Here is a 26,617-nt window from a genome sequence, read left to right as displayed (position 1 = left end):
GTGACCCCATAAAGGACTTCCCTAAACCTGCTGGTCTGGAAGTCCGGCAGTTCATCTAAACAAAAGGCACTTAGACTAAAACAGATATAGATATGTTTATCCTACCACAAAACAATAAGAGAAGATATGCCCTTTCCCATGCTCTCAAGACGTGGGTGTGAATGCCAGAACACTCTGGAATGCACACAAAGTCTTTGCAGACAACTAAGGATCAACCCTCTACCAACATGACATTGATTATACAACTCTAAGCATATATGAGTAGATATTTCTAAGCATAAATGACAATCCAACAATACAAATCTAACAGCTGGTACAGACAGATATGAACAGGTGAGGATGGCTGAGGATGAGTATGAATTGGGATGATGAAGGCTTACTTGCAGGGTGGTGAGTTTGCTCCAGGAGTGAGCGTCCGACTGAATGGCGAGGCAAGTGAGATTGCATTTCCAAACTTTTGGTTTCCAGAGGTCCTGTGGTAGTGCAGCAAGCAGCAGGGTAGCTGAGTTTGCACAGAATGGTTTTGCAGACTTACTTGGAAGGTTTAACGTGAGTGACCAGCATCCAGAGGACTGAGTTGCAGGTAAGTCTGGGTATTGAAGGAACTAGAGGCAAAAAGACACACAAGTAAGTACAAGGCAAAACTTGGCTAATGAGAGACATGTTAGGTGCCGAGTTACCACCGTGAGGGAGTTGATGAACAGGCAAAGAATGGCAGGTTGAGATGGTCTTAAGAACCATCCAGCTGATTACCACTGATGAACGACGGGTGGAGAGATGCAAGTGTGGAACCAGAAGTCTGAGGAAAGTAATTATTAAAGTGCTAAATTCTTGAAATTTTTTCAGACTAATGAGGGCTTTTTTTAAATAAAATAATATATTTTGACATAAACTAGTTGTACTATTCTTATCTTAATTTAACTTACATTGCTAAATTACATATGTAAACAGTATCATTGTGTGTGCTATTTGGTTTCCTGATGATCAGGAAAGCTAAACCATTCTGACATGAAGAGGAATGCCTTCAATTCTTTGTGGTTGGTTCCCTGTTTGGTACTGCAGAGTGTGTGAATAAAGATGTCAGAGCATGCACAATCCAATATAGGAAGCAGAATAGGCTATCAAAAATACATTTGCCAGGCCAAGGAATACAGTTGAGAACAGGCCTATCCATTAAGCTGTCTAATGTGACATACAACTGTATAAACTGGGCACGAGGCCATCTCAGCAGAAACCATATTCAGAGCTGTTTAAGACATGGTTTCATTTCACACGTTATTCATGAATTTTATAGCAAGTATATTTATTTTTAACCACCAATGGGGTTTTTTTGTTTGTTTGTTTTTAATTTTATTTCTGAACAGCTTTTTCCCTCTACAATATTCTTCTTCAAAGGCCTCACAAGTAGGCTTTCTTTCTGATGTTAAAAGCCAAAACAGTAGTCCTGTCCCTAATGATCTAACGCGCCATGTCAACGGCCTATGAGGCAGCGATTTAGTGGAAGGTCTATGTGTTCAAATGTAGGAGTGGTGAAAAAACCTGTATGTAAAGCTGGCAGTATAAACAGAGCTAAAGGAAAACTGTGTGGAGAAAGGAGTGAAACACTGGCAGGAACAAAAAATTATGGAAGCGTTTGTGTGGCTCAAGTGTGAACACATTATCAAACTATAAGTAATAAATAAGAGGTGCAACTGCAATATACTCATGCTGTAACATCACCATACACCCTCCCATATTATTAACACTTTTTTTTTATAAAGTATATATTTAGAAATTTATTTTTTGTGTTATCCAAAGTCATTCATGGGTCATTTAGAGCTTCTTTCTCTGCAAACAAAAGGTTAATTTGGTATTTTCTTTTTTTTCAGTTTCACTGCTCTGCTTTGTTCATCGTATAATATCCATTGTGGCAGATAATATTAAAGTTTTGCCTTATTAAATTCCAACCATTAAAGGACATAGTGCTAACTAGAGGAGCAGTTGACAGAGAAGCCACAACACCGTAAACAGAACCACAACGTCCTATAAGGTTGAGTCAACTCTCTGACTTGACTCACAACAATAAATGGCCAACACAAGTTTGATACAGGCAGTCTCTTCTGTTTTATGTTAGCAAATAAATCATCTGATCTGTTATGCTGAATTGTTGTGGAAAGTGTAGTGTTATAGGCAGATAAGACATATTTATTCACACTTGACTTGGACTTGTTTTGCTTGGAGTGTGTATTTTTTGTGATCTCTAAGGGAAATGTTCTAGTTTTCAAAGAAAAATTCTGATACTCTCACCTGCCACCTTAGAAAATAACATCTGCCTGCAAAATAGAATGAACAGCAGGGGTGTATCACGGACGTATTCCAAAAGATACATTTACCAGTAATGTAAATGCATTTATTTCATGTGAAGTCTCTTTTCTTGCATTTTTAAAATGTTAAACATATGGGGATGCTCCATCAAACATGTTACCAGTAAGTTGTTTTTTTTTGACTGCCTCTTCTCAATTTTTAGCAACTCCACAATAATATTAAATAATAGAACACGTTATGCAAGAAACCTATAAAAATAATGCTTCAGCTTCAGTGTGATGATACTGAAGCTAATGTCAGCGCCCTCTAACAAGCTTAGAATTACAAAGACTAATGTTTACTAATGTTAAGCAAGTACATGCATTCAATAATTTTTTAGCATTTTATCATTCTAAAATCTGCTATTAAGCTCTAAATACAAAGAAATATAGTAACAGTTTTTAAGTTACTGAATTTGGTGATGCTTTGAGTTCCTATGGTACCTACTGATTTTCTTGTCACCAGTCTGAGTGACATGTATAAAATGTATTGGTAAAGTATAACATGGTTGAACATTACTCATAGAGCAAGTCATTGTTCATATTTGTGTGCTTCTTTGTTTAAGACACAGAAACAATTATGACAGTAGCTGCAGATGTGGACACTGTATTTCTCCAGCAATACCTGAATGAGGCTTGAGGTCACACTTGCCTGAATCTATTGTTTCCTTACACTTTAATGGATGCAACAAACGTTCCCTGCCATGTGAATAACATTTGGTTGAACATGAACAACATTTGGTGTAAAATAATTCATAGTGGCCTTCAAATTAACTTTGGCAATATTAGATATAAAATGGATTGTGTGGGTCTCCCAGTATGATAAAGCTCATTACAGGATAATCTTAGTTCTCTGTTCACGAGGTCACTATAGCTTTAAATTCAAGATTTTTTTAAGTCATAGACATATGCAGAGACGAACGTTTGTACTATTATATGTATTTAAACACTTTTCTATTTTAGTGCTATTTACATCTGTTATTTAAAAATATTAGGAATGAGTAAAATTAACTTTTATAAGTTAATAGAATAATTTTATTATCCACATTGATGGAAATGTTTTCAGTTCACCAAGTCATAAAGCAATCAATCAAGTCACTTCACATCAACCCACTTTAACACATCTACAAATGCAAAACTTCAATACAAAAAAACACTTCAATGCAACAATATACATCACAGCATCTCATTATTCAACACAACTTTTAATTCTCACAAAAAAAGCAGAGATCATCAAAGCAACTCAGAAGCAACTGGCTTTCTGACTTATATAACGAAGACAAAACAATAGAATCACTGGAATATTTATAACAGCAATCACTTTTAATCTATTTACCTTTAATTTCATCACCTGTGCAAATAAGTACCAATTAACACTACACAATACTGGGCAAGTGGTATTATTGTTGTGGTTCATTAGCTTACATTATGTTAGTTTCTGCGATGTGTGACCCTAGCATCATACATGTATTATATAGATATGGCACAAACTAATTCACAAAGCATATTTATAAACTGATCAGAAAGAAAGAAAGAAAGATACAATTTAGCACTGATTTGCACAGATGGGGTCAAATGGAAACTTCATGGTTCCTATTTATCATTTTTAAAAAGTGTGTTGTTTTTTTTTTCATATTTAGCTCTTCAACTGCATTCTTGAATGATTTATGGTCTTGTTACATTTTACATGAAACTACTTTATTTCGTGTTTCCCTGTGCCATTTTGTGCTTGCACATGACTCTGCTTTTGTCATTTTTCACCTGGCTGCTTGCTTGACATTTGATTGCCACAAATGCTTTGCAATTATTGAGAGTTTGATTGGCTAAATGATAAGGCTGAGTTGCACCAAAGACTTATGCTGTTATGTACCTGTGTTTACACTGTGTAATAAAACATCTTACCTTGCTGCAATTTTTATTTTTATTTTCCTGTCAATCAACTATGAAATACCACATGACATTGGCAAATATTCATACTGAAAAAAGTATATAAATTAATAGACTTATAGTAAATAATTGTTTGTGAAGCAGACATATTTTCTCAGCCAGTATCACAGTGCTATATCCCAGCTAATAATCCCTGTGTTATTGTGTACCCACTACCCAGCTACAACTTTCCTAAATATTCAAAACAATTTAGGATCTTTATTAGTAATTAAAATATCATAGGGTTTGGGCTAATGTTGTCTCTGCAGAGCCAACAGTTTAAAATTGATGTGCAGAAAATGTATCTGATGTGTTTTAAAAAAAAAATTTAAACTGCATCATAAAAGTCATCTTCTGGGAACAATGACCTCTTTTTTTAATTTAGAAAAAAGATTAAAAATATATTCATCTTGTGGGAATGATGAATGCCTTAACTGAGCCAATTTGCTGATATTTTCACTTTATAAAGTAAATGACTTACTATAGTGAGCAATACTCAAAATCTGGAGAGCCTGGTTATTCTTATAAAATTTCATGGCATTTCTGTTAAAGTGGAAAAAAGTTTAGATATACTTGAACAAGCTGCTTGCTTGGCATAAAGCAGTGAACATGAATATAAGTACAGAATGCTACAAATACTTTAATAAGCATTTTTTTTTAGGATTTGTACCCAAAATATTGCTTGATTTTTATTGTTCCCATATTATCTTACTTTTCACTACCCATTTTTATCATTATAGGTAGACAGTGCTTTCAGCCACTTCATATGTTAGTCATTGTTTTTAATGGCAAAATGAAGGTGGTTATTGTAGGTCATTAGAACTTGTTTGTATTGCAGGATGACATTTTTCTACACTGGGTAGAGAGCCATGAAGACAGCGTTTCCTGTCAGCCCAGAGCACTTCTTACACTGACTCAAGGCTATGATAAAAGGTCAGTGGCAGGCTAACAAAGGCAAGGGTGAGAGGAAGAAAAACACACGAATCAAGCTTTATAGACCGTAGGCTGTGTGACCACACACAGATTTAATAACAGTCCACCAGGCACAAAGGCATGGGAGGGGGGGTTACAGAAAGAAAGAAATAGCCTCATACACTCATGGTTACTCAGGGCAGTTTTACACAAAGACTCACAACATCCTAGATCATGCTATTTGAGTTTCCAAACTGCTTACCGCTTGGTCTGCTGCTGGGCAATGATGTTGATGTGCACAAATTAAGGCGCAATTTGTGTGCTCTTTATTTTTATGTGTGCATGTTGCAATATTTCTAATCAGACTGTCAATCTGTCAAAACCATTTCATAACGTTACAGTTCTCTCTCGCTATCTTTTTTTTTTGTGGGTTTTTTTTTTTTTTTTGCTCCAATCACATTAATAATTTTAAATTCATAACTTATTGTTCCGAAGAGGATTTCTGTATTTTTATGCTTAAAACAGCAAATAACTGTTTTTTAGTAAATGGCCTGTTTAAATCACTGTGTTGGAATGAGCTTTTAGACATCTGCATATAAAAATTAATCTATTTCAGTATAGGAGAAGATCACATCAGTAATTGGTATATTTACAAATATGCACTCCTTTGTGCAGCAGAGTGTGTATAAGTTATTCCAAAAAAATCACTTAATCACACTTCCAATGAAAAGGTATTCACATAACATACAAACACAGCACTGAATATTTATTAGCACTGGATTTAGCATCTTCATTTATTTTCTCTGAAGATGTGGTGAATTTTAATTTTCTTATAGACTTTTTCACAGCAATAAGTTTATACAGATTAATTCTTTCCTGATCTCTCTTCTTTTTGTCATCCTTCACTTTTCTCTGTGTTTTCAACATATTTTTTCCAGGCACTGTTTATGAATCCACTGGCATGAGCGCACACTGATTGCAGTAAGTGTTACAAATGACTTTTCTTGCTCTGTGAATACTATAAATGCCATTATCTAACATATAATGTATGAATTACTCCAAAATGTGGTAAACCTGTCACAGATTTAGGGTGAGGAAGGAATAGGATCGCTCAGAACCTGTCATGTATTACAAACACTTCTATTATTGAGTTTGACAGGTTCCAATAAGAATCATATCTCATTGTTTTCAAACAGAAAAGAAAGACAGGCTTTTTGCCTACTATTGGAATTAAAGCTTTGAGTAGTGCAGTGCATCTGCTCTTTCATTTGCTTTCTTCTTCAAAGCAGCTGAATGTTTATGACACACAGCAATGAGAGTTACACATCCACAAAACCTCTTTGCAACAGATGCTTTCATGCCATTACCTAGCATTGCTGAGACATCAGGAGCAGAGCCGGGTTAATCCTGTTTTCAACAAGACTCCTTTGTCTTCCTTTCCTTGCTACCCCACCATGCCATCTCACCTCTTTTTCTCTTTCATATCATAATACAGTTATAAGGTTATATACTATTTTGCTGAGAAATAAAAGTTTTGTGGATTATTTTATGAACTATTTTAAATATGGAGCATTCTGTCATAGACAGACTAAACTTACAGTATCTCATGACCCCATGTTTTAATTACAGGAGAAATGTAAATGAAAACCGAATGTCTTATTATCTAAAGTACATAATAGAGAAACATGGGGCAGGGTTGAAAATCAGTCTTGGACTGCTGTGACCTTTAAAAAGTTCGGCAGCTTTAACATCTGGTAAGGCACCATCAATGCTGGAAAGTATTTACATGTTTTAGAGTGACATATGCTCCCTTCCAGATCACGTATTCTTCAGGAAAAGCAACGGAATGAAACCACAAACCACATTCTTCTCTTAAACTAACCGATTATCTTTTGGTGCCAATGAAAAAAACTACATTCAATTAGTCCATATGAAGCTCAAAACTCAAGACTCAAAAACAAAAAAAATGAGGGTGACCCCACGGACAAACCTGTGAGTCACCGCCACACCTTCTAGCTGCTATACTGCCGACTTTGTTGCTCCTTAAAATGGCATCATTAGTGTGTCAAATAGTCTGGCACTTGTATAGTGTTTTATACACTAATAGAGCACTCTAAGCTTTTTTATTTTTACTACAAGCGAGATCAATCCATTAATGCAATGCTTTATTCGATGCCTTTAAGCTCTTTCTGATTCTATCATACTCACACTTTGGTGAGTGCATAAGGGGCAATTTGGGGTTCAGTATCTTTCCCAAAGACAACTTGACATAGAGACTAGAGGTGCTGGGCAGCAATCAACCCTCCTTCTGATTAGTAAATGACCCACTTTATGTCCCGAGCCACAGTTGTCCTAAGGCAACAAAACCAAAAAACACCTCGAGGATATCGGTTGAAAGCTTGTGGCTTTTGATAAAACAGCAGTATTCAAAGACCTGAACCAAGATAAAACTGGTTTTACCTCCTTTATACCATGCTTTTGGGTTGTTTATTCAACACAGACTAATAAAAAGGCACCTACATAAAAAACTTTGTCAGTAACATATATCTATGTGTTGGTCATAAAATGTAAAGTTTGTATATTATATTATAAAAACAATATGCCTTTTATGTAGTGGGACAAAACACATCACTTGATTTAACATTTCCTAATCACTATATGGAACAACTCTATATGCAGTAATGTAACAAATATGTGAAATGTTTTCTTTGACTTTTTTTCCTGATTATACTAGACTTTTTTTGACTAGAAATTTGAATACATTGTTTTTCCTCTGTGGTATTATACTTGAGAAAAAGGTTGTGAATACTACATCTACAGAAATGTCATGTCATTGTGTGTGGAGGCTCCTAACTTCAAATATATGAGGCATTTTTTAAATAGTGCTAATATTTAACAGTTCTGTCCATCAAGCTCTGTATGGGCAAAGCTGCTTTTTAAGCCTCAGTCTCTAAAGCATTGGGCAGTTATGGACACCTGTTATTGAGTTAATTGCCCAATTAACTCATCCATCATTAAAATAAATTAGGTCACGTAAATTAGCGCATATTTTCACTGACCTATGGGAGCTGAGTATAAAATGGGCAGGTGTTTTCATATTAAAGACAGATATTAGCAAAGCCTAAGTACAGACATGTTCAATTGGTTCCATCTGTTTGGATATTTCTTTCTGAGAATTTAAAAGAATGATCGCTTAAATCAGAATTTTGTGTCTAATAAAGCTCGTGAGCTATGCCTCTCTAGCTTCAAATACTGTTAGCACTGTCACCAGTGTAACCTTGATAGAAAACAAAAGGATTTAAGACTGCTAGTGTCTCTCTCGTGCTCTGCCAGGCAACACGGTGCCCTGTCAAGAAGTAAAAAGGAGAGGACAGAAAGGTAGACAGGTTGCCAATGAAGAGGTGAGATTTCTTGTCCCTAATTGCCTGCAGAAATTTACCCTCCCTGTTAAAAATGTCTCCTCTGAATACACAGCATATGTAGATTTGTGGTTGAAAGAACCCATCTACACATGTATTGATACGACACACTGAAGGCAGCAATTGCACTGTCAAACGAAAAAAAAGGCAACACGATGCAGCCTAAATGCTGATTGTAGTGATCCACATTTCTTCTTCGCTAAACTTTGTGATGTGATTAAAAGGAGCTGCTTTTTCATTTCCCCAGTGTTCAACAAGCAGAAAATGTCTTTCCTTTATCTTACGCTAATGTGACAAACAGTGTGCTTTGTGATTTCTGCCAAAGACATCAAATGTCTCTTTTGATATAAATTGGGTGGTGTGAGACTTGCTGGGAGAATGAGAAAGCAAGAGGGGGATGTCAAGGGAAGAGAGATGAGCATTCGGAGAAGAGTGTTTATCAGAGCCAGTTGTTTACACTTGACAAACCCTAATCATAATAATCATAATCATAATCTGCAAAGGGCATTCCAAGCAGTTGGGGTATCAATCTGGTGTGACTGAGCCATGCTTCAGCTTGGATTCATCTATTTCAGAAAATAAAATAAAATAAAAATAATAGGAAGTCTGGGGACAGTGATGATGGCACCTGGTGGGCAGATGTAAATACAAAAAACAGTAAAATTCGGAGTGGGAATTAAAAGTAATACACATGCTCAAACCTAAATTACAAGTTTCACTTCACAACCAGTGTTCATTAAGCATTGCCACACTCCACTTCCACCGCGCGTGTCTGTCCATGCCCTGTCTCTATGGTAATAACATAACAGCTCCCCCCAGTGTCAGGAGGGAGAAATAGGCCTGGTTTAACAACCGAGAAAAAATTAAATTGGGGACACTGAATCTGAAGCTTTCATTGTAACATATACACATTTTTAAATTGGGGGGATTTTTCAGTCATAAAATGCAAATATGGATTAACTTGTCATGCAGAAACTGCATATCCTTCAGTATATGAGAAAACCCACCTTTCTCTGAATCTTAATGAATGAATTATATTGTTCTTTAATAGTATGGCGAGTGAATCCTGATTTTAAAATTAACACTGCTGTAAAGCATTCCAGCATGTCCAGCAAGGCCTTGGATCATATCATAGAGCAGGGTATAAAACAACAGGAACAGTGTATACATACAATAAAAAAACTGTGGTTTGCTTGTCTTATTTTTCTCCCAAGAGTTTGGAGGAGTTTCTTTTAAAATGAGCCCATTCTAGGTGGGCTATGTATTGTGGCGATCCCCTCGTCAGTGATGTATCGCTGCTTGAATTATAACCATTGTATAAATTCTCCTGTAAGACCTCGTGCACCAAAAATGGGAATTTTATCATGTGAAAAAAAAAACAAGAGATTAATCGCAACCTTGATGTGAAAATAATGGAATTTTCGGTGTATGTGTTGCTTGGTACCAGCAAGGCAATTGCTGTATTTTTATTTCTTTTTTTTTTGGGTGGGGGGGGGGGGGGGGGGGTGGCAAGGGGTTATGTTTAAAAAAAATTAAATTTAGGTTCTTTGCAACACAACTGTAACTGTGCTTATGGTTTTGCAGACTGTATTGGGAGAGCACTAAAAGGGTCACATGAGATATTGAAAATATAATTGAAATGGCATACATGAAATAAATAAATAAATAAATACTATTAACAGAGGTTAAAAGTTATAGTTTCAACTGTCTTCTTTTTCTTCTCTGCCCTTAAGATCACTCTTCTTTCTCAAAACAAGATACTTTATCACTCGCTAAAACCAAAATTTCCTCGACTTTCCATGCCCTAACGAAAAATTAATTCACAGTTTTACCATTTTAATCTGGCTTCATGAAGCCATAAAAGAAAAGGGAGAAGTAAAAAATCTCAGGTGTAATATAAAACCAAATGCATTAGTTGACAGGGCACTGATGAATGTCACATCCATCACGCAGTGCGAAGTGGGGGAGAATTGATCTCCATCCATTTGGAGCATTTTTTTTTCTTTCTTCTGCCGAGCTAGTCAGCATTAGGCTCCGCTGTCTGCCCCCATTACAAATGCATCAGTATGCTCTGTAATACCCGTGTCCGTTATTCCCAAATGCAGACCCCAAAGTCAACTGAAGGTTGTCGGCGGCTCATGTAAATGAAGCTTGATTGTAATAGTTCTAAGTGGATTCCACCCACACAATCCTGTCACATTCGCTCATTGTTATCTGCGCCCACCCCCCACCCATCAGGGTTTACGGCGTAAATAATAAAAGTTGTGTCACTTCGCAAATTACCCAAACAGCTTATCACTTATTCATTGTGGTGTATCACAACAACTCCTCGGTGTGTACAAAAGCCACAGCAAGTCAGACACAGGCTTTTGTTAATGAACTTGGAAGATTACCAGATCTGAAAATTAACTGACAGTGTTCTGGTTTCTTTCCCCTCGTGTGCATTTCTCTCCTTTTTTCTCCCCTGTTTATCCACCACACACAATAAGTTATGAGAAATTTCTTTGGCTTGTTGTGGTCTTATCTTTTTCTGTTTGACTCGACTATGCTGCATTTGGCCTTCAGTCTGAGTTTTACCGTTTCAGATAGGTGTCCTTCACATCAAGAGTTTAGCACTGAAAAGGGGGAAAATGATGTGTGACACATATGCAGCTATACCACAAGTTCTACATTTTTGGAAAATGCAGACAAGTGGCAGCAGTAGCAGATACCATATTCAAAGAGCTTTTCTTCTGTGTAAGATGTGTTTCTATATTCTGCCTGGTTTCTGTGTTTGAATGAAAAGGCTCCAGGACAGTAATTGAAGATGTGTCACGTACAACGTAACAACGTAATTGGATGCTTGAACTCCCAAACAACATCTGAAGTGCAATTTGGAATCCATGAAAAAAAAAGTGCTCATCAAATACCAACTGGACAGCAGTGGAATGTGACGCTGGAACTTAACCATGTAGCATTTATGTGACTGAGTTAACGGCACAGCACAGTTAATTTTTAGGGCCCCTTTGAAAATGATCTTCTGCTGTTCATTCGCTACTCCCTGCATGGCCCCTGTAGCCATTTTATGCCTGGCTGCCCTTAATTCTGATCCGCAGCCACCTAGCTCACAGACTACACTGAGATACTGAGACAGAATATTCCCAAGGTGATGAAGAAGAAGCCAGAGGTAGAGATGGATTGATATTACAGATATGAGAAATTGCAAAAACTTTTATTTAGAATGTAAGATGACAGAGAAACTGAATCCCACGCAAACTCAGCTTCACAGTGACTTTGTTAGTTGCCTTTTGTCTGCCTTTTTATCATCATAATTGTGTTGATTAAATAAATATCTCTGTCGGTGCAAACTGTGCATCACATTGTGACTTCAATTTGCATGTTTTCAAATGGTTCGGATTTGTTTGGTCCTAACCTGCTGCCTCATTTTTAACATTTCTATAAGTGCAAATTAATCAGTTACAGTTTGAGCCTATTTATCAACAAAAATACATATTTATCAGTAACCAATAAACTTTACTTTGATCTGGTGACCGACCAGAGTAATTTCTACGTAATCCTTTTTTAACTTCTTGACAGAATCAGAGCTGAACCTTTAATATAATCTTAAAGTAATCAGGCCCCATCTTATCTTAATGACCTTGTAGTGCCATATCACCCTATTAGAGCACTTCGCTCTTGCTCTGCAGGCTTACTTGTTGTTCCTACAGTATTTAAAAGTAGAATGGGAGGGAGAGCCTTCAGTTTTCAGGCCCCTCTTCTGTGGAACCAGCTTCCAGTTTGGATTCGGGAGACAGACACTATCTCTACTTTCAAGATTAGGCTTAAAACTTTCCTTTTTGCTAAAGCATATAGTTAGGGCTGGACCAGGTGACCCTGAATCCTCCCTTAGTTATGCTGCAATAGACGTAGGCTGCCGGGGATTCCCATGATGCATTGAGTTTTTCCTTTCCAGTCACCTTTCTCACTCACTATGTGTTAAACCTCTCTGCATTGAATCATATCTGTTATTAATCTCTGTCTCTCTTCCACAGCATGTCTTTATCCTGTTTTCCTTCTCTCACCCCAACCGGTCGCAGCAGATGGCCGCCCCTCCCTGAGCCTGGTTCTGCCGGAGGTTTCTTCCTGTTAAAAGGGAGTTTTTCCTTCCCACTGTCGCCAAAGTGCTTGCTCATAGGGGTCATATGATTGTTGGGTTTTTCTCTTTATTTATTATTGTGCGATCTACTGTACAATATAAAGCGCCTTGAGGCGACTTTTGTTGTGATTTGGCGCTATATAAATAAAATTGAATTGAATTGAATTGAATTAAAGGTTATATTTAAGGTTACCACTCTATAAACTTGTGATGCTGAAATCATGTATATATATGTTTTGTTAAGCCAGTTAACACAGAGAAAAACCTGGTTATGTGTTTTGCTATGTGTTTCACTCAGGAGACATGTTTATCTTACAGCAAAGCAGCAAAGTAAATAGAAAACATTATACTACCAGATGTTCCTTTTGAGAAATTTGCAGTCGACAGTTGGTTTCTAAGCTAACTGACCTACAATGAAAACTTTATCCTGTTACTCTGTTCATTTTAATAGGGTTATTACTCTCCATCGGTCAACTTGAACCTTTCATTTGATTGGCTAGCACATTTCTATTTCTATTTCTATTCTCACAAGCAAAGCACAAGCCCGCAGTTCAGGTCGGTAATGCGAGACCTCACAGTATTCAGAGTGAATGAATCCTGCCTAAAGGTGAATGCAGTTTTACTTGGAGCCCTCTGACCTTTCATTGGACAGATAGTTTGGGGCTGTAATCCTAGTGGAGGCTCTACAGAAAACACACCAATTAGATGGAAGTAGCAGAGGCAGCTAGTGGAATTAGCAATCCGGTCTTTAAGTAATGACGTGATGAATCCTGCTTCCGGGCCCAAACTACCCTGTGTTTAATAAGGCTTTTGTGTTTTTAACATGTTTTAATGCTTTGTATTTTGTTCTATTTAATCTCAAAAAGCCCCTAAAAACAGTCAGTGATCACTGTTGGCCTCTCTCGGTTTTTATTACCGCTATTCATTTTAAAGCTCAGTTTTTAAAACCTTACGATGTAACTATAACCCAGCCCATGCAGTAGTATATTAATGACTAACCTCGTATTGTGGATGGATTATCTCAGTTGTTCTCCTGACTGAAGTTTGATCTGTTTACAGCATCCTGCCATGCGATTGCATTTGCCCCTGACAATCAAGAATCGTCACGTTAACTTTTATCGAGTGGAAAAAAGTTAGCGTCCAGGTTCACTGTGTTTATGTTATGCTAACATAGCTGTGTCGCTAGCGATCACGTAGCACATCGTTATATACCAGCTAGCCAAACTTTAGTAACCCTACAAACGCCACTGCTGTTTACTTTCTTGTCTTCATTTATGTCGGAAGTGATAGCAGAGCTGTACGTCTTAATTCGTTTCAGAAATCCCTCAGTCAGACCATGCTATATTATATTTAGATGGAAACTAGCGAGCTAACTCCCTGCTAACTTCTAACTCCATTAAATTTAATAAATTCCATTTTCATGGATGCCTGGATGTTAAACTTAATTGTTACACCTGGTAGAGCAGCCACACTGATCATTTTATTACAGATGAAAGGATTTAGACAGTTTTTCAACTCTCAGTGATCCTGCAGTGATCATTTGACTTATGGACCTGTAGCGGTGTTTGGGCCCAGACACAGTTAATCACGTCAGACTTAAAGACCGGATAGTTTACTCCTGATTTCACCAGGACATAGGAATAGAGTGTGATGTGAAGTCCCGATCCTCACCAGAGAATAATTTCACAACTGATAGTCCTCAGTCCTCTTTTATAGAGTACTTAACAATTTACTGTATAAACTGATAATTCCCTTAAAAGGATTGCATGTAGAGCAAAAATGGTTTTATTCCTTTGGAATTCTCCTTCTTCTCTCCTCACAGAAGCTCAGAAGTCTCATAACCCTTGGGGAAGGCCAAGGATTTGCCATCAAGGGATTATTCAAGTTTGGGGAATAATGACCCGCTTATCTTTCTCAGTTTCTTTGCAGAGGCTCCCCTTGGGCCCTGTCAGTTCCGGGCCCTACAGTTTGAATAGATACATCAAGAGAGATCCCTCCCTCACCATTACATGCTCTTCCTCATCTTACTTTTTCCGCCTTATGCCCTTTTCTAGCTGATAATACCTCATTGTGGAAACCATAAAAAGAGAGCAAGTTATCTCACTTTCACCTGAGGTCATCTTTTCGGGGGGGGGATTTTCATTTTTTTATTCTTCTTCTTTTAAATTTCTCTTTCTTTTTCTCAGGCACACACTGACTATATCGTTCTCTGTCTCTCTCTGTGGTGTGTTGGGATAATAGGCTTCAGCTGTGAACAGTAGTCCAATTTTAATTCCTTTTATTCCAGCTAGTCCAGCCACTGTACGTCTGTAAATGCATTCAGAGATATTGTCCATTCAGTGTCAATTGAAGTTAATTATCCATTGACTTCTTCACCTCCTCCATGCACTTATTATTGCCCCCATGAAGGAATTATCTCATTTTGAACCACTATGGCAAAAAATTGCCTTATGTCAATTGGACAAGTAGGTAGGACAGAAAAGGTTTCATGTTTTGTAATTTCATTGCAATATTTAAACCCTTTACCATGTTGGGTTCCAATTAATATATTTTTGCTAGTGATACACTCTAATTGTTGTAAAAATGTCCCTGGTAACATTAAGTTTAGTTTGGGCGTCTAATTTGCGCTTCCATTTGTTTTTGTTTTTAATTACCACATCTACAAGAATCCTATTTGACTCTACTGGTTAAACAGTGCTTTAAAATCAACAGACAGTATAAAGCAAATGCTGAAAGACTGTTAAACACTATAATCTTTTGCAGTTGAGAGCCATGTTGGTATTATCTCAGGAATACAGGAACCTTTTAGGATCTGAGGATCCTGTGGTAAGACAAAATAATTACTAGTTGACTTACAATGCAAACAACTAATAGTAGCTAGCCTTATTACCTTCTGTAGCTATTTAATATGAAATTAGTAGCTAGAATCAGTTGCACTCCATAGTTATGCTGCCATACCCTTAAAAAACACAGCTGACACCAGGGAGTAGCTCTCACTAAGTCCAGCTGTGCAATCACAGTAGGTTCTTAACACAACTCCATCATTTGTGACTACCACCCATGGCTTTAACTCGAGGTCCTTCAGTCTGTGAAAGTGATTCAGTTAACAATTTTTTTATGGCATCCGCCTGATGATGCGATGGAATGGGCGGGTGATCATTTATACAACATATTCAGATTTCTGATCAAATATAGCTTTAAAATAGAACAACTACTGTATGGTGTCCTTTCCATATGATGAAGGTCACTGTGGAAAATTGACATATGTGCCCATAATAATGATAATAAAACATTGTGTTCACTATTATTATTAGAACATCTTTCCAAATAAATAAAGTCTTCTTTTTTCTCTAGTTATCTGTCACAGTAAAACAATAGTACAAGTTTTTAATTTATCGAAAATAAAAGGTTCCTTACCTCAAATCTTCTTGATATTTTAGGAAGTTTTATTTTACAAATTTGTGAATCTGTTTAGGTGCATATCAACCATGCTGGCAAGTGCTCAGCAAACTGGTTTTATCTGGTTTCTGTTGGGATAATTTACATACTCAGGTGGATTCCAGTTCTTAGATTGTTGAGCTATGCCTTATGATTTGTCATTTGTCATATGTTGTAGATCCTGCTTCTGTGTTGCTCTGGGGTTTTCTTTCCTTCTTTTTTGATTGATGTATATATATTAGGGCTGTCAGCGTTAATCGCGTTAAAGTGACGTAACGCGGCATATCTCCATTAACGAGTTAACCCTTTGCAATCACCCTTTGCGTGGGTCTGGACGGCGTCAACGTGTTAGTGCGGGTAGCTCGATTAACACATTAGCGCCGTCCAGCCCCACACAAAGGGTGATACTCGTTAACGGAGATATGCCACATTAACGCGGTTTTGGCGTTAACGTCATCATAACGCGATTAACGCTGACAGCCCTAATTTATATATATGTAAAAAAGGGAGTGTCTACTTCTAATCATGGCAAAACACAAGTCTGAATATGGGACTTGTGCATGTGTCTAAAATGTCCTTTATTTAAGATGGTTTAACTGTGCACACTTTGCCTTTGTACTCCCAATTTATACATATGTATGTGCACCTGGGTGCGGTATAAAGTGCACATTAAATGATCTTAGATAAAAATATTAAATTTTAGAGAAGAGGTAAGATAAACTATAAACTCAAAACTGACCAGAACTGTGTGTTACTAGAATATCTTTGGTTTGCTCTTTGTGTAAAAGGAATTTAAACATTTATCGCACCCATTAAGACTTCTGTACTTTTGTTGTTGTTGTTTTTTGAATATTGCACTAAATAGTGTTTATCTGAAATTTTGGGGGCTTTTTTTTAATCATTATGTGTTCATATTGTATTTTAGTCAATAATGAAAGCTGTTCAGGATGCAAAAATTAAAAACGGCATTCTTATTCATACTTCTCTCAAAATCAGTAAGCCCCATGCTCGGTTCCACAGTTTGAGAAAATTCATAATGGTTTACTAAAGCTTCACATCATCTGTCTCCCTTAGAGAGAATCAAATGTCAAAAAAGGGGAGGGGGGGAAAACAGCGGAAAATTCCAATTGCTTTCGTTGTACAAACCCATGCACTCTTCCACAGCTGGCATCTTGAGCACTGACACCTAGCACCTAACCTAATAACATTCTGCTCCACATACATCATCCTTGATTTGATTTGGGATCTGATTTATTTATTTGTTTAGCACTGAGACCCCACTGTCATTATTTTCCCTTGTAAATAATTCAATAAAAATGTCAACCAGCGCCCTGCTCTACATTAATATTACGTGTAATAAAGATAGTGGGAGGGAGCAGGTGTATACAGGTATGATGGGGTGAAGCAGACATGTAAAACAGTAGTATCACAACAGACTAAAATAATAAAATAAGACAAATAATGTAGGTAGGATCCAGAAGAGCTATAGATATGCTTTACTGTCTGATGATGATCTGATCCATCATACACTTACAAATACACACTCACAATAAGAGTTTATTTCCTCTAGACAGCCACCATATAGGCACACACTGAGTTAAAACATAGTTTATAAATTATTAAAAAGGCTAAACATGCAGTATTAATGTATTCTACTTTTTCTGTTCTTATAATTACCTCACATCTTCAATTCATGACTGAACTGAATAGGAGACTTTTTTCCTTAATTCTAACCTATTGCTCAGATTATAATCATTGCAGTAACATATAAATGTAACTTTCCATTTAAAGGCATTTGTCTTTCTTTTAATACAATTTTATATTTTTTAAAACAACTTCTAATTGACTATGTTGTACTTTCATTGTTTTGTTTTGTTTTTTAGTTTTGAGTGTGATTTGGCAGTTAACAATGCAAAAACAGTCCCACAACATTGATTTCCATTATCAGAAAGAAAATACAAAAGATAATAAAAGCAAACGCACCTGTTTTTAGTAACAATGTAACAATGTAATACAATGCTTACAGATACTTTGATTAAAGATTGATATATTGTTTCTTGTTTTAAGTAGTGATAGCTACGGGTGAGTAAATTGAGATAGAGAAAAACAAAGTGCACACTGATAATGATCTGTGGTGTGTTATTCTATATCAGCATTTCATGTAATTTAAGTTTCATTGTTTAAAATATTCTTGTTGGAAAAATATGAAAAGTTATTTCCCGTGGCATTCACAAATCCAAATATGGCTACAGTAGGAAAGACTCTGCATACTTTATTAGTCATGATATAATAAACAAGCTGTAATTACTCTTTCTGAGAAGGTTTGTTTGCTACACAGTTTGCCAGTCTCATCCAGAATCTTCCTCTTTCCTTTTTCCTTGTACAATGTTTTTTGTGTGTATGTAACACTTCATTTTAGGTGTTCAAAGAAATTCTGTAAGTCAGAAATAACCTAGGTAAACAGAGCATACATGTACAGTGGCAGGAAAAATAATTTAATATCAGAAAAAATAAGATACAACACCTGTAGCAACCAAAAAGATAACTTGTCATAAAAAAAAAAACAACCCTGCATTTTGCCTGAAAATGTATCTGTCAAACGAAATGTAAGGTCATCAGTCCATGCTTTAAAGTGCTAAAGAAATTCAACTTGAAATGCAGCAAGACAGTATACTGAAGCAAAGGTTTTTAAGTCTAATTAAAATTGAATCTGATTAAAATGCTTTGACTAGTTTATGCTAAACTCTAAAACGCGACTAAATTAAAACAAATTCTTCAAAGATGAGCGGGCCAAAATTGCTACATGGCACGTTCAAAGACTGTTTTATAGGTAGTAGATGTGTTTGGTGGCAGCTGCTGCTGCTAAATGTGATGCAATCAACTGTGTTGCATGGGGAAAAATGACATTTTTTTTTAATTTGGTTGATGTAAATATTGTTACATTAAAAAAAGGTAACCTAAAATGTGTATTCACACATTTTTTGTTTCATGATTTTTTTCATAAAATTGAAGTGTTTTCTTGTAAATATTTTTAATAAAATGTTTAGTTCACTGTCTTATTAGTATTAGTGATAGTAATAGTATTACAGTTTTAACAGTTTGGGTCAAATGAGGTAGAAACTACTGATGACATTTATGCTATTAGTTGTATTCGCCCTTCATTTTTGACTAGACACTCCTCTCCTGTTTCTGAGAAGCAGTGCCACTGCACATTGCTGCCATCACTGTGTTTTACCATGGAGGAGGTATTAGACATAGTGTTTGGAGTTCTGCCATAAGTAAAGTTTTCATTCTTTGATCTGAAAGTCTTTTTCAATATGCTTCAAAGTCCTCTGAATTATGTTTTGCAAACATCATGCAGACTGTTGTTTGCCTTTTACTCAGATAGATGTCTCTTTTCCTTAGAGGCCTGGTTGATGGAGTGCTGCTAAGATGGTTGTCCTTCATCCAGGTTTTTACATCTCTGTAGAGGACTTCTGAAGCGCTGTTAGAAATATACTTTAATGTCATTGTAAAACAAACAAACAAAAGCTATAGATAGTGTTCAACTTTTTTATGTATAATACATTAGTATTAGGTAGGTCAGTGGTTGTTAAACTGGTGGGGCATAGTGACACTTAGGTGTGGATGACAAGGAGAAAAATATATTCACATAAAGTTGAATTAATGTGATTTACTTAAAATAAATCACATTAATAAACACTATGCTGATGCTGTCATTCTGACCTTTATTTAGACATTTCATTATAAAAACGGTCAGGTTTTTAGCATGAAAACAAACAAAAAGATTTAAAAATGAGTGGTGATCAGTGGGAAAATGTGATTTCCATTTAGTATTGAATAAAACTGTACGTAATGCTGCTAAATGCCATATCACTGCTATTAAAATTATTTTACTTTTTAAAAGATGTGCTAAACAAATTTATTATGATGAGTTCCTTGTCTAATGTAACCTGACAACAATGAAGGCAAAATGTCCTTTGTAAGTTTATCGCTTTCTATACTTTTTTTAAATAAGAAACTGTGATTTCAGTAATTCCCAGTTATCCGTCTTGAGGCCACACTCAAAAAAATGAAATTTGGTGGTTGTTACATGTACAAGATTCAAACTTGTAATTTGAACTAAATAATTTCATGTTTCTACAACACGTTCTCACTCCCAACTCGTCAAATGTGTGACGCATGGTCAGGCTCCCTCTGCTTCACTTATCGACGCGAAGGGTACCCCCCTGGCGTCGAGAATTGACGTTCAGGGTCCTCCTATTGAAAACTATGCTGCTCCCTAATCGTTGCTTATTGACGACAAGAGATTTCCGCGGAAGAGCCTTTTGTTCGTATATTGATACATTTCCAAAATCACATTGTAGTGACGTGTACCGAACACAATATATTATGTAATGTAAACAACTACCTGAGAAACAGCAGATACAGCAGATAAATTAATTATAGGCCATTACTTTTGTATCGTTTATTGCATTTATGGAGGGAGAGGTGTATGCCGGGTAATGGCACAGCTAGCGACCGGGTGAATTTATTGCACCGGTTTTATAAACTGTTCTACAATCCTTTTCATATTTGGAAATCCTTATGCATTTTTAACCTGTCGATCATTCTGCTACAGCTGTAACATATCTTCTCCAACTCCTCTGAATACATGCAGTCATTTTACCGACTGCTTTGGATAATCATGCTCTTACGTAAATAAATTAAATTAAATTAAACAAATAAAAAAGAACCGATTTTTTTATTAGGAAAAACATTTTCGGTGCTGTTAAAGAATTCACGGCGACTCACTTGTTTATTTTTGAGAAAGATTTATTTTTTTTTATTTTTTTTATTTTTTTTATCATATTAGATGAGCGGCAGTGACGTCACCGTACTCGGTCGTACCACAGGTAAGTAAGAATCTGAATCTGTAGTTTTTAAAAAATATATTATTCTTATTTATAACTCCCCCCCAAAAAGAAACAGTCAGCTCACAAAGTTGCTTGTAGCATTTCTATGGGTTAAGAATTTTGTGGAACAGCGAATGACTTAACATTTAATTGCATATATGTTCCCACACCACATGTGCTGTAAGCTAGCTAAATTCGTATCTCTTAGCCAATCAAGTCAAGCTTATCATATATCATCATCCAGGGTACAGTGATAGAGAAGTGTGTGCTGAGGTTTGCTGTTGTTGCCACTTTGTAAAGTTTGAGAGTTCTAATAGGGGCAGTATTGCCAGACGTTATCTATCAATCTAGCTCTCTCTTTCTGGCTCTCTCTCTCTCTCGTTCTCGAAAAAAAACCTAATAAGAGCATTACATAATCATTAAATAGCAGACCGGTCATCTATGCTGCAAATGCAAATGAAATACAAATGGACAGTAAACAGGGTTTATCTAAATGGTTACAAAAGGATTTAATGTATATATTTTTTTTATAACGTGCTTCTGAATTCTGAATACTTTTTTTTTTCTAAACAGGTTCTTCATCACTCAGCCAGTTACTTCTTCCCCAAATCTGTTTTTTGTTAAACTCCTAAAGGCACTTTTAAGAGCCACGTCAGTCTTTTTTTATCTCTTCTTACTGCTGTCCTTATTGGTCTGTCTCTTTATTTCTATCCGCATTTTTGTCTCTTTAAGTCTTCAGATTTTTTTTAGTCAACCTATAATTTGCCTTCTGTCTGTCTGCTGCCATTTCTGTGTGTAATTCTTTGTTCAACATGACACGCCCCAAATTCAGGCCCTGTACATCTTGCCAGACTCCCAATCAGGCAAGCAGAAGAACCTGCTGTGTCTGCTTCCGAAGTCTGTCCACCAAAAAGAAGCTAAAAGAAAAAGTAGAATCATTGGATAGCCAGTGGGGGCAAGCTGTCTTGAAAAATAGAAATGTTGGCCGGATAATTGATTCTGCCCGCATTGCAGTAAGTAAAAATTCTTTAGTTATATATATTATCATTAAGCCATTATAAGATGTTGCTGGTACATTAACACAGCTCATCATATGTGCTTTTGAGAACATGCAACATTATTTTATCTACATTTTGCTAAAGACTAACAATTACTTGAACTCTAGTACATCAGTGGTGGCTGTATGTATTCATATCAGTATGAATGTGTAAATGGCCTGTATTTTTATAGCGCTTTACTAGTCCCTAAGGACCCCAAAGCACTTTACACTACATTCAGTCATCCACCCATTCACACACACATTCACACACTGGTGATGGAAAGCTACATTGTAGCCACAGCCACCCTGGGGCGCACTGACAGAGGTGAGGCTGCCGGACACTGGCGCCACCGGGCCCTCTGACCACCACCAGTAGGCAACGGGTGAAGTGTCTTGCCCAAGGACACAACGACTGAGACTGTCCGAGCCAACTCTTGCTGTGTGTGAATGCTTAAATGGAAACATTTTAGAAACTTGTGTGAATATGGGTGAATTTTGCATGTTGTATAAAGCACTTTTAGTGCTCCACAAGAGTAGAAAAACGCTATATAAGAGTCATCTTGTTTACCATTTAACAACAGGCTGTGTTTGACTAATTTGTGCCAAATATTGTTTTTTATTAATTTCAGGTGCGGAAACTTGAGGCTATAGGCTACAAGCCCATTCTATTTATTGGCAAAAAAGACAATGTTTCACATAAGTGGGTAGCAGATGTTATTACTCATTTGGACCCCACTTCTACTACAAGAAATTTCCTGGAGAAGATGCAGAGGGCATATGAATTTATACTGTCTAAGGGTAAGAGTAAGTCTGTTGTATACTTTCAGTTCATGTAATTAATACTAATTGATATAGCAACAATTCACAACAAGTCGTCTCAACTTGCTTTCAGAATCAGAATACTTTATTAGTCTTAAAGCAAATTGTGTAAGTATATTTTAAGGTCATTAAATAACCATTGAAGGACATGTTATCAAAGGCTTCGTTCACACTGCAGGTCTTAATGTTCAATTCCAATTGTTTTGATCAAATCTGATTTTTTTTTTGTCTGCTTGTCCACACTGCAAATAAAATGTGACAGCAAACGCGCTGTAGTGTGAACGCTCAAAGCGGCCGCATGCGCAAAAGAAGACATCACACACAACGTGCTCTGATTAGACCCAGAGCAAACAATATTGTTTGACTGGTGTCTCGTGTCAGTGACATAGAAGACGGATTTAATGCAACGTGACCATTCAAACAGCAGTTGCTTTCTAAAACATCAGATATGTATCGGATTCAGTACCACATACGAAAGTGACCCAGATCGGATTTTAAAATATCTGATTTGTGCTGTACACACTGTCATACCATGATCGGATATGGGTCGCATAGGGTCAAAAAAGTCGGATTTGATGTGTTTTCGCCTGCAGTGTGAACGTAGCCAAAGTGTAGTTTCTGCTAAATATAAGACCTTTTTTTGTGAATTTTTTTTCATGAAAGTAAATATGTCTTATAGGAACATCCACACCAGTGCAACCCAATACCCCCACAGAACAGCAGGTTGTGCAGTCCAAGAATGCCACCAAGGAGCATTTTGCCGACAAACAGACCCACATCAAAGAGCACACCGAGATCCCCAGTGAAGAACAGGCAGAGACCCTGATCAACAGGCAAGCAGAGAGCCTCGCCAAGGAGCAGCCAGAGATGACCACCCAGGAACATCAAGCTTCTAGGCTCCTCGAGGAGCAGCCAAAGAGCCTGTCAGACGAGCAGACAGAGACTGTTTTTGTTCTCAATCTTGTTCCTGTATCTCCTTCTTCTGTTCCATGCTCCCAGTCTTTTCCAACAAAGAAGAGAGCTAGAAGCAACTCACAAGCAACCTCTCCCACCTCTCCACCAACTTTTAAACCCACAGACCAGCCATCTCTGCAGTCTCTTCATCCCCCTGCTAGCCACGCAATCTCCCAGTCCTCAAGTCTGGATGGCCAACATGAAAATAAGAAGCGAAAGAGTAAGTATTGCTTTGCATGGTATGTCTTGAGATTTTTAAGTTTCTTACCCGAAAATGATTCATATGTTGTCCTAGAGAAATAACAAACCATTGCAAATTATTATTCATTAGTTATTTAGCTGAATTTTGGTCTACACTATAAAATGACTATAAATAAATATGTTCAATCCCTTACTTTAGTTAAGAGGACTTTGTAATTCAGCTTGATTTGATTCAGAAAACTAAAACGCACTTTGAGAGAACATTTTAGTTTATCTAAAAAAATAGGGCATGCATTTATCTAAACAAGGTGTGGTGGCCCTAAATTGCAAAATGAAGGGGGAATTCTTTTGTTAATGTGTTGGCCCTAAGTAAAACTAAGGTGTTACACAGAATTGATTCACAATTCATAGTATGTAATTTAAAAAAAACACTCAACTGAGGTGGGTTCACTTTATGACCCCAGAGGACAAATGGATTATGGCAATCAGGAGGACATTACAAATTTTCACTTCTTAAGTGAAAACTCATATTTGATTTCTTGTGTATACCAAGTCTTATGTTTTTCTAAATGTGATTTTTCATTTCTTAGGCTGTCGAAGATGTAGTAGGCAGAAGGTGTTCCAGTTTGAAGAAGTCACTGAGAGCAGGATAAATGAGGTGATACTTAAAATTTTTTAAATTGCTTTTCAGTAGACTTTTTACAGTAAGCCTATCTCAAGTTGTTTTCATACATGCACTACAATCATGAACTGTGCTACACTGGGAAATTCAAATGTACTTAGGAGATTAGTGAAGGGAAATGATTAATGGAATTACATTAAAAGATTGTATTTCATGTGTATGTTCTTAAACAATTCTGCAAAATGAATCACAGACATTAAATACTTACTTAAATACATCTAAGCAGCAGAAACCTGCATGGCTAACATAGAAGTGACTGTATGTGAGGAAGGATCAAAGTGTTTTCTGTGTAAGCCTTTTTCTTCAGTTGGTCATGTTGAATCAGGATCACAGAAAGCACAATTTATAGATCCTGATAGATGCTGACCAGCCCTGTCTCACTGTAAATAGTAGATAGTCATGTGTAGTTTGAAGTGTTTAAATGGACACAATTCTAACAATTCATAATGGGATGATATTGATTATGTCAGTCTATGATGTAACAAGTACTTAAAACTTGGATACAAAAATTGGATACATGCTTTTCAAATTCCTATTATATTTTTTATAAACAGAAATGCCTTACATACACATACCTACACATCTACTAAAGTGTGTTTACATGGGTCTGTGTGTGTCTCAGGTGTGCACACTGGATTACACGAAAGCTTTATGAAGACACCTATCCATTAACCATGTTATTTACCGATTGCCTCTCTGATTCCTTCTGTCTAGGGGAACGCAGAAGTAAAAGTGCGTTGGTTGCCTTGCTCTGTTTGGTAAGAAGCTCTTGATATTTCACTCTTTGAGAATGTTCTTTTCCCATCTATTACCTTGTTGGAGCAGAATTGAAAATGAAAAACCAGGTGTTTTGTCCCGTCTTACTTCCCTTGTTTTTTTTCTTATTCTATCTCGATTATTTAATCAATTGAGGATTATTGTAAAGCTTCTTGGCATCTTTGTGGAATCATACAATAATAAATTTAATACGAAGTATTTTTGAAACTGTTCAGAAAACACACGTAGTGTCACACTTAGATGCAAAAGTACTCGAATTATTCCAGCTGGACTGTGCTGTGACCATAAGAGCACTCACATTAATGTTAAGAAATATATAAAAGCTATGAGGACACTGACAAAGTGGAGAGAATATGTCCATGTCTTACACAGATTTATGCGTGCCAAAGGATAAATTGCCTAAGCAGTGGAGGAAGTATTCAGATTCAGAACTTTACGAAGAAGTACTAATATCACACTGTGAAAGCTTTCAGTTGTTTTGCATCCTGTATTTCTAGCATTACAATTGTGTGACAGCAATGCATCTCTACAAATTAAAGAGAAAACAACAGCCTTTAGAATGATCAAAAAGAAATTAATTATCACATTTGGACAATTTTTATTTTCATTTCACAGAAAGGATATTATGAAATGTTAAACTGAAAAACAATAACTAAATGTTTAATATCTGTTGAGTGTAACTGTACACTAGTGTTTTGTTTGTAATCCATCTAAATTACAAATAGTGTAGCAGAAGCTAAAAATATCCATAAAAATGACAATTTGCATTTTAGTACAGTACTTAAGGAAATGTATTTATCATGTTCCACCTCTGATGTTAAACATAAAAAGCATGAAGTAATCCCCAACCTGATATTAATGTTTTTGGTGTTGTTTCTTTCAATAATTATATTTTCCAGTGGGAAAATCTGGGACGACACGTGGGAGCCGGCCAGTGAATTTCAACACCACTTTGCCATGCCAGATGTGCCACCTCCTTCAGCCACTGAGGAAGTATTTTTATGATGTTGTGATGTTTGTTTTTCCATGTTACAACCAAGTAACATATAATGTCGGAAAACTGCAGTTTGGTACTGTC

General features: G+C 36.5%; 1 protein-coding gene across 1 annotated transcript; it reads left to right on the top strand.

Annotated features, from left to right (window-relative positions):
• The first annotated feature begins 368 nt into the window (after positions 1-368).
• On the top strand, positions 369-26,617 carry LOC134626609 (uncharacterized). Its single transcript, XM_065471566.1, has 7 exons — positions 369-435; positions 8,514-8,581; positions 22,736-22,904; positions 23,605-24,099; positions 24,671-24,738; positions 25,477-25,520; positions 26,439-26,617. The coding sequence occupies exons 1-7, from the start codon at positions 369-371 to the stop codon at positions 26,542-26,544; spliced, it is 1,017 nt and encodes a 338-aa protein (XP_065327638.1). The 3' UTR covers positions 26,545-26,617.

This window comes from Pelmatolapia mariae, linkage group LG1, assembly GCF_036321145.2.
Source record: "Pelmatolapia mariae isolate MD_Pm_ZW linkage group LG1, Pm_UMD_F_2, whole genome shotgun sequence".
Taxonomy (NCBI): Eukaryota; Metazoa; Chordata; class Actinopteri; order Cichliformes; family Cichlidae; genus Pelmatolapia; species Pelmatolapia mariae.
The sequence above is the reverse complement of the archived record's forward strand: the minus strand, read 5'-3'. Positions and strand labels throughout refer to the sequence as shown.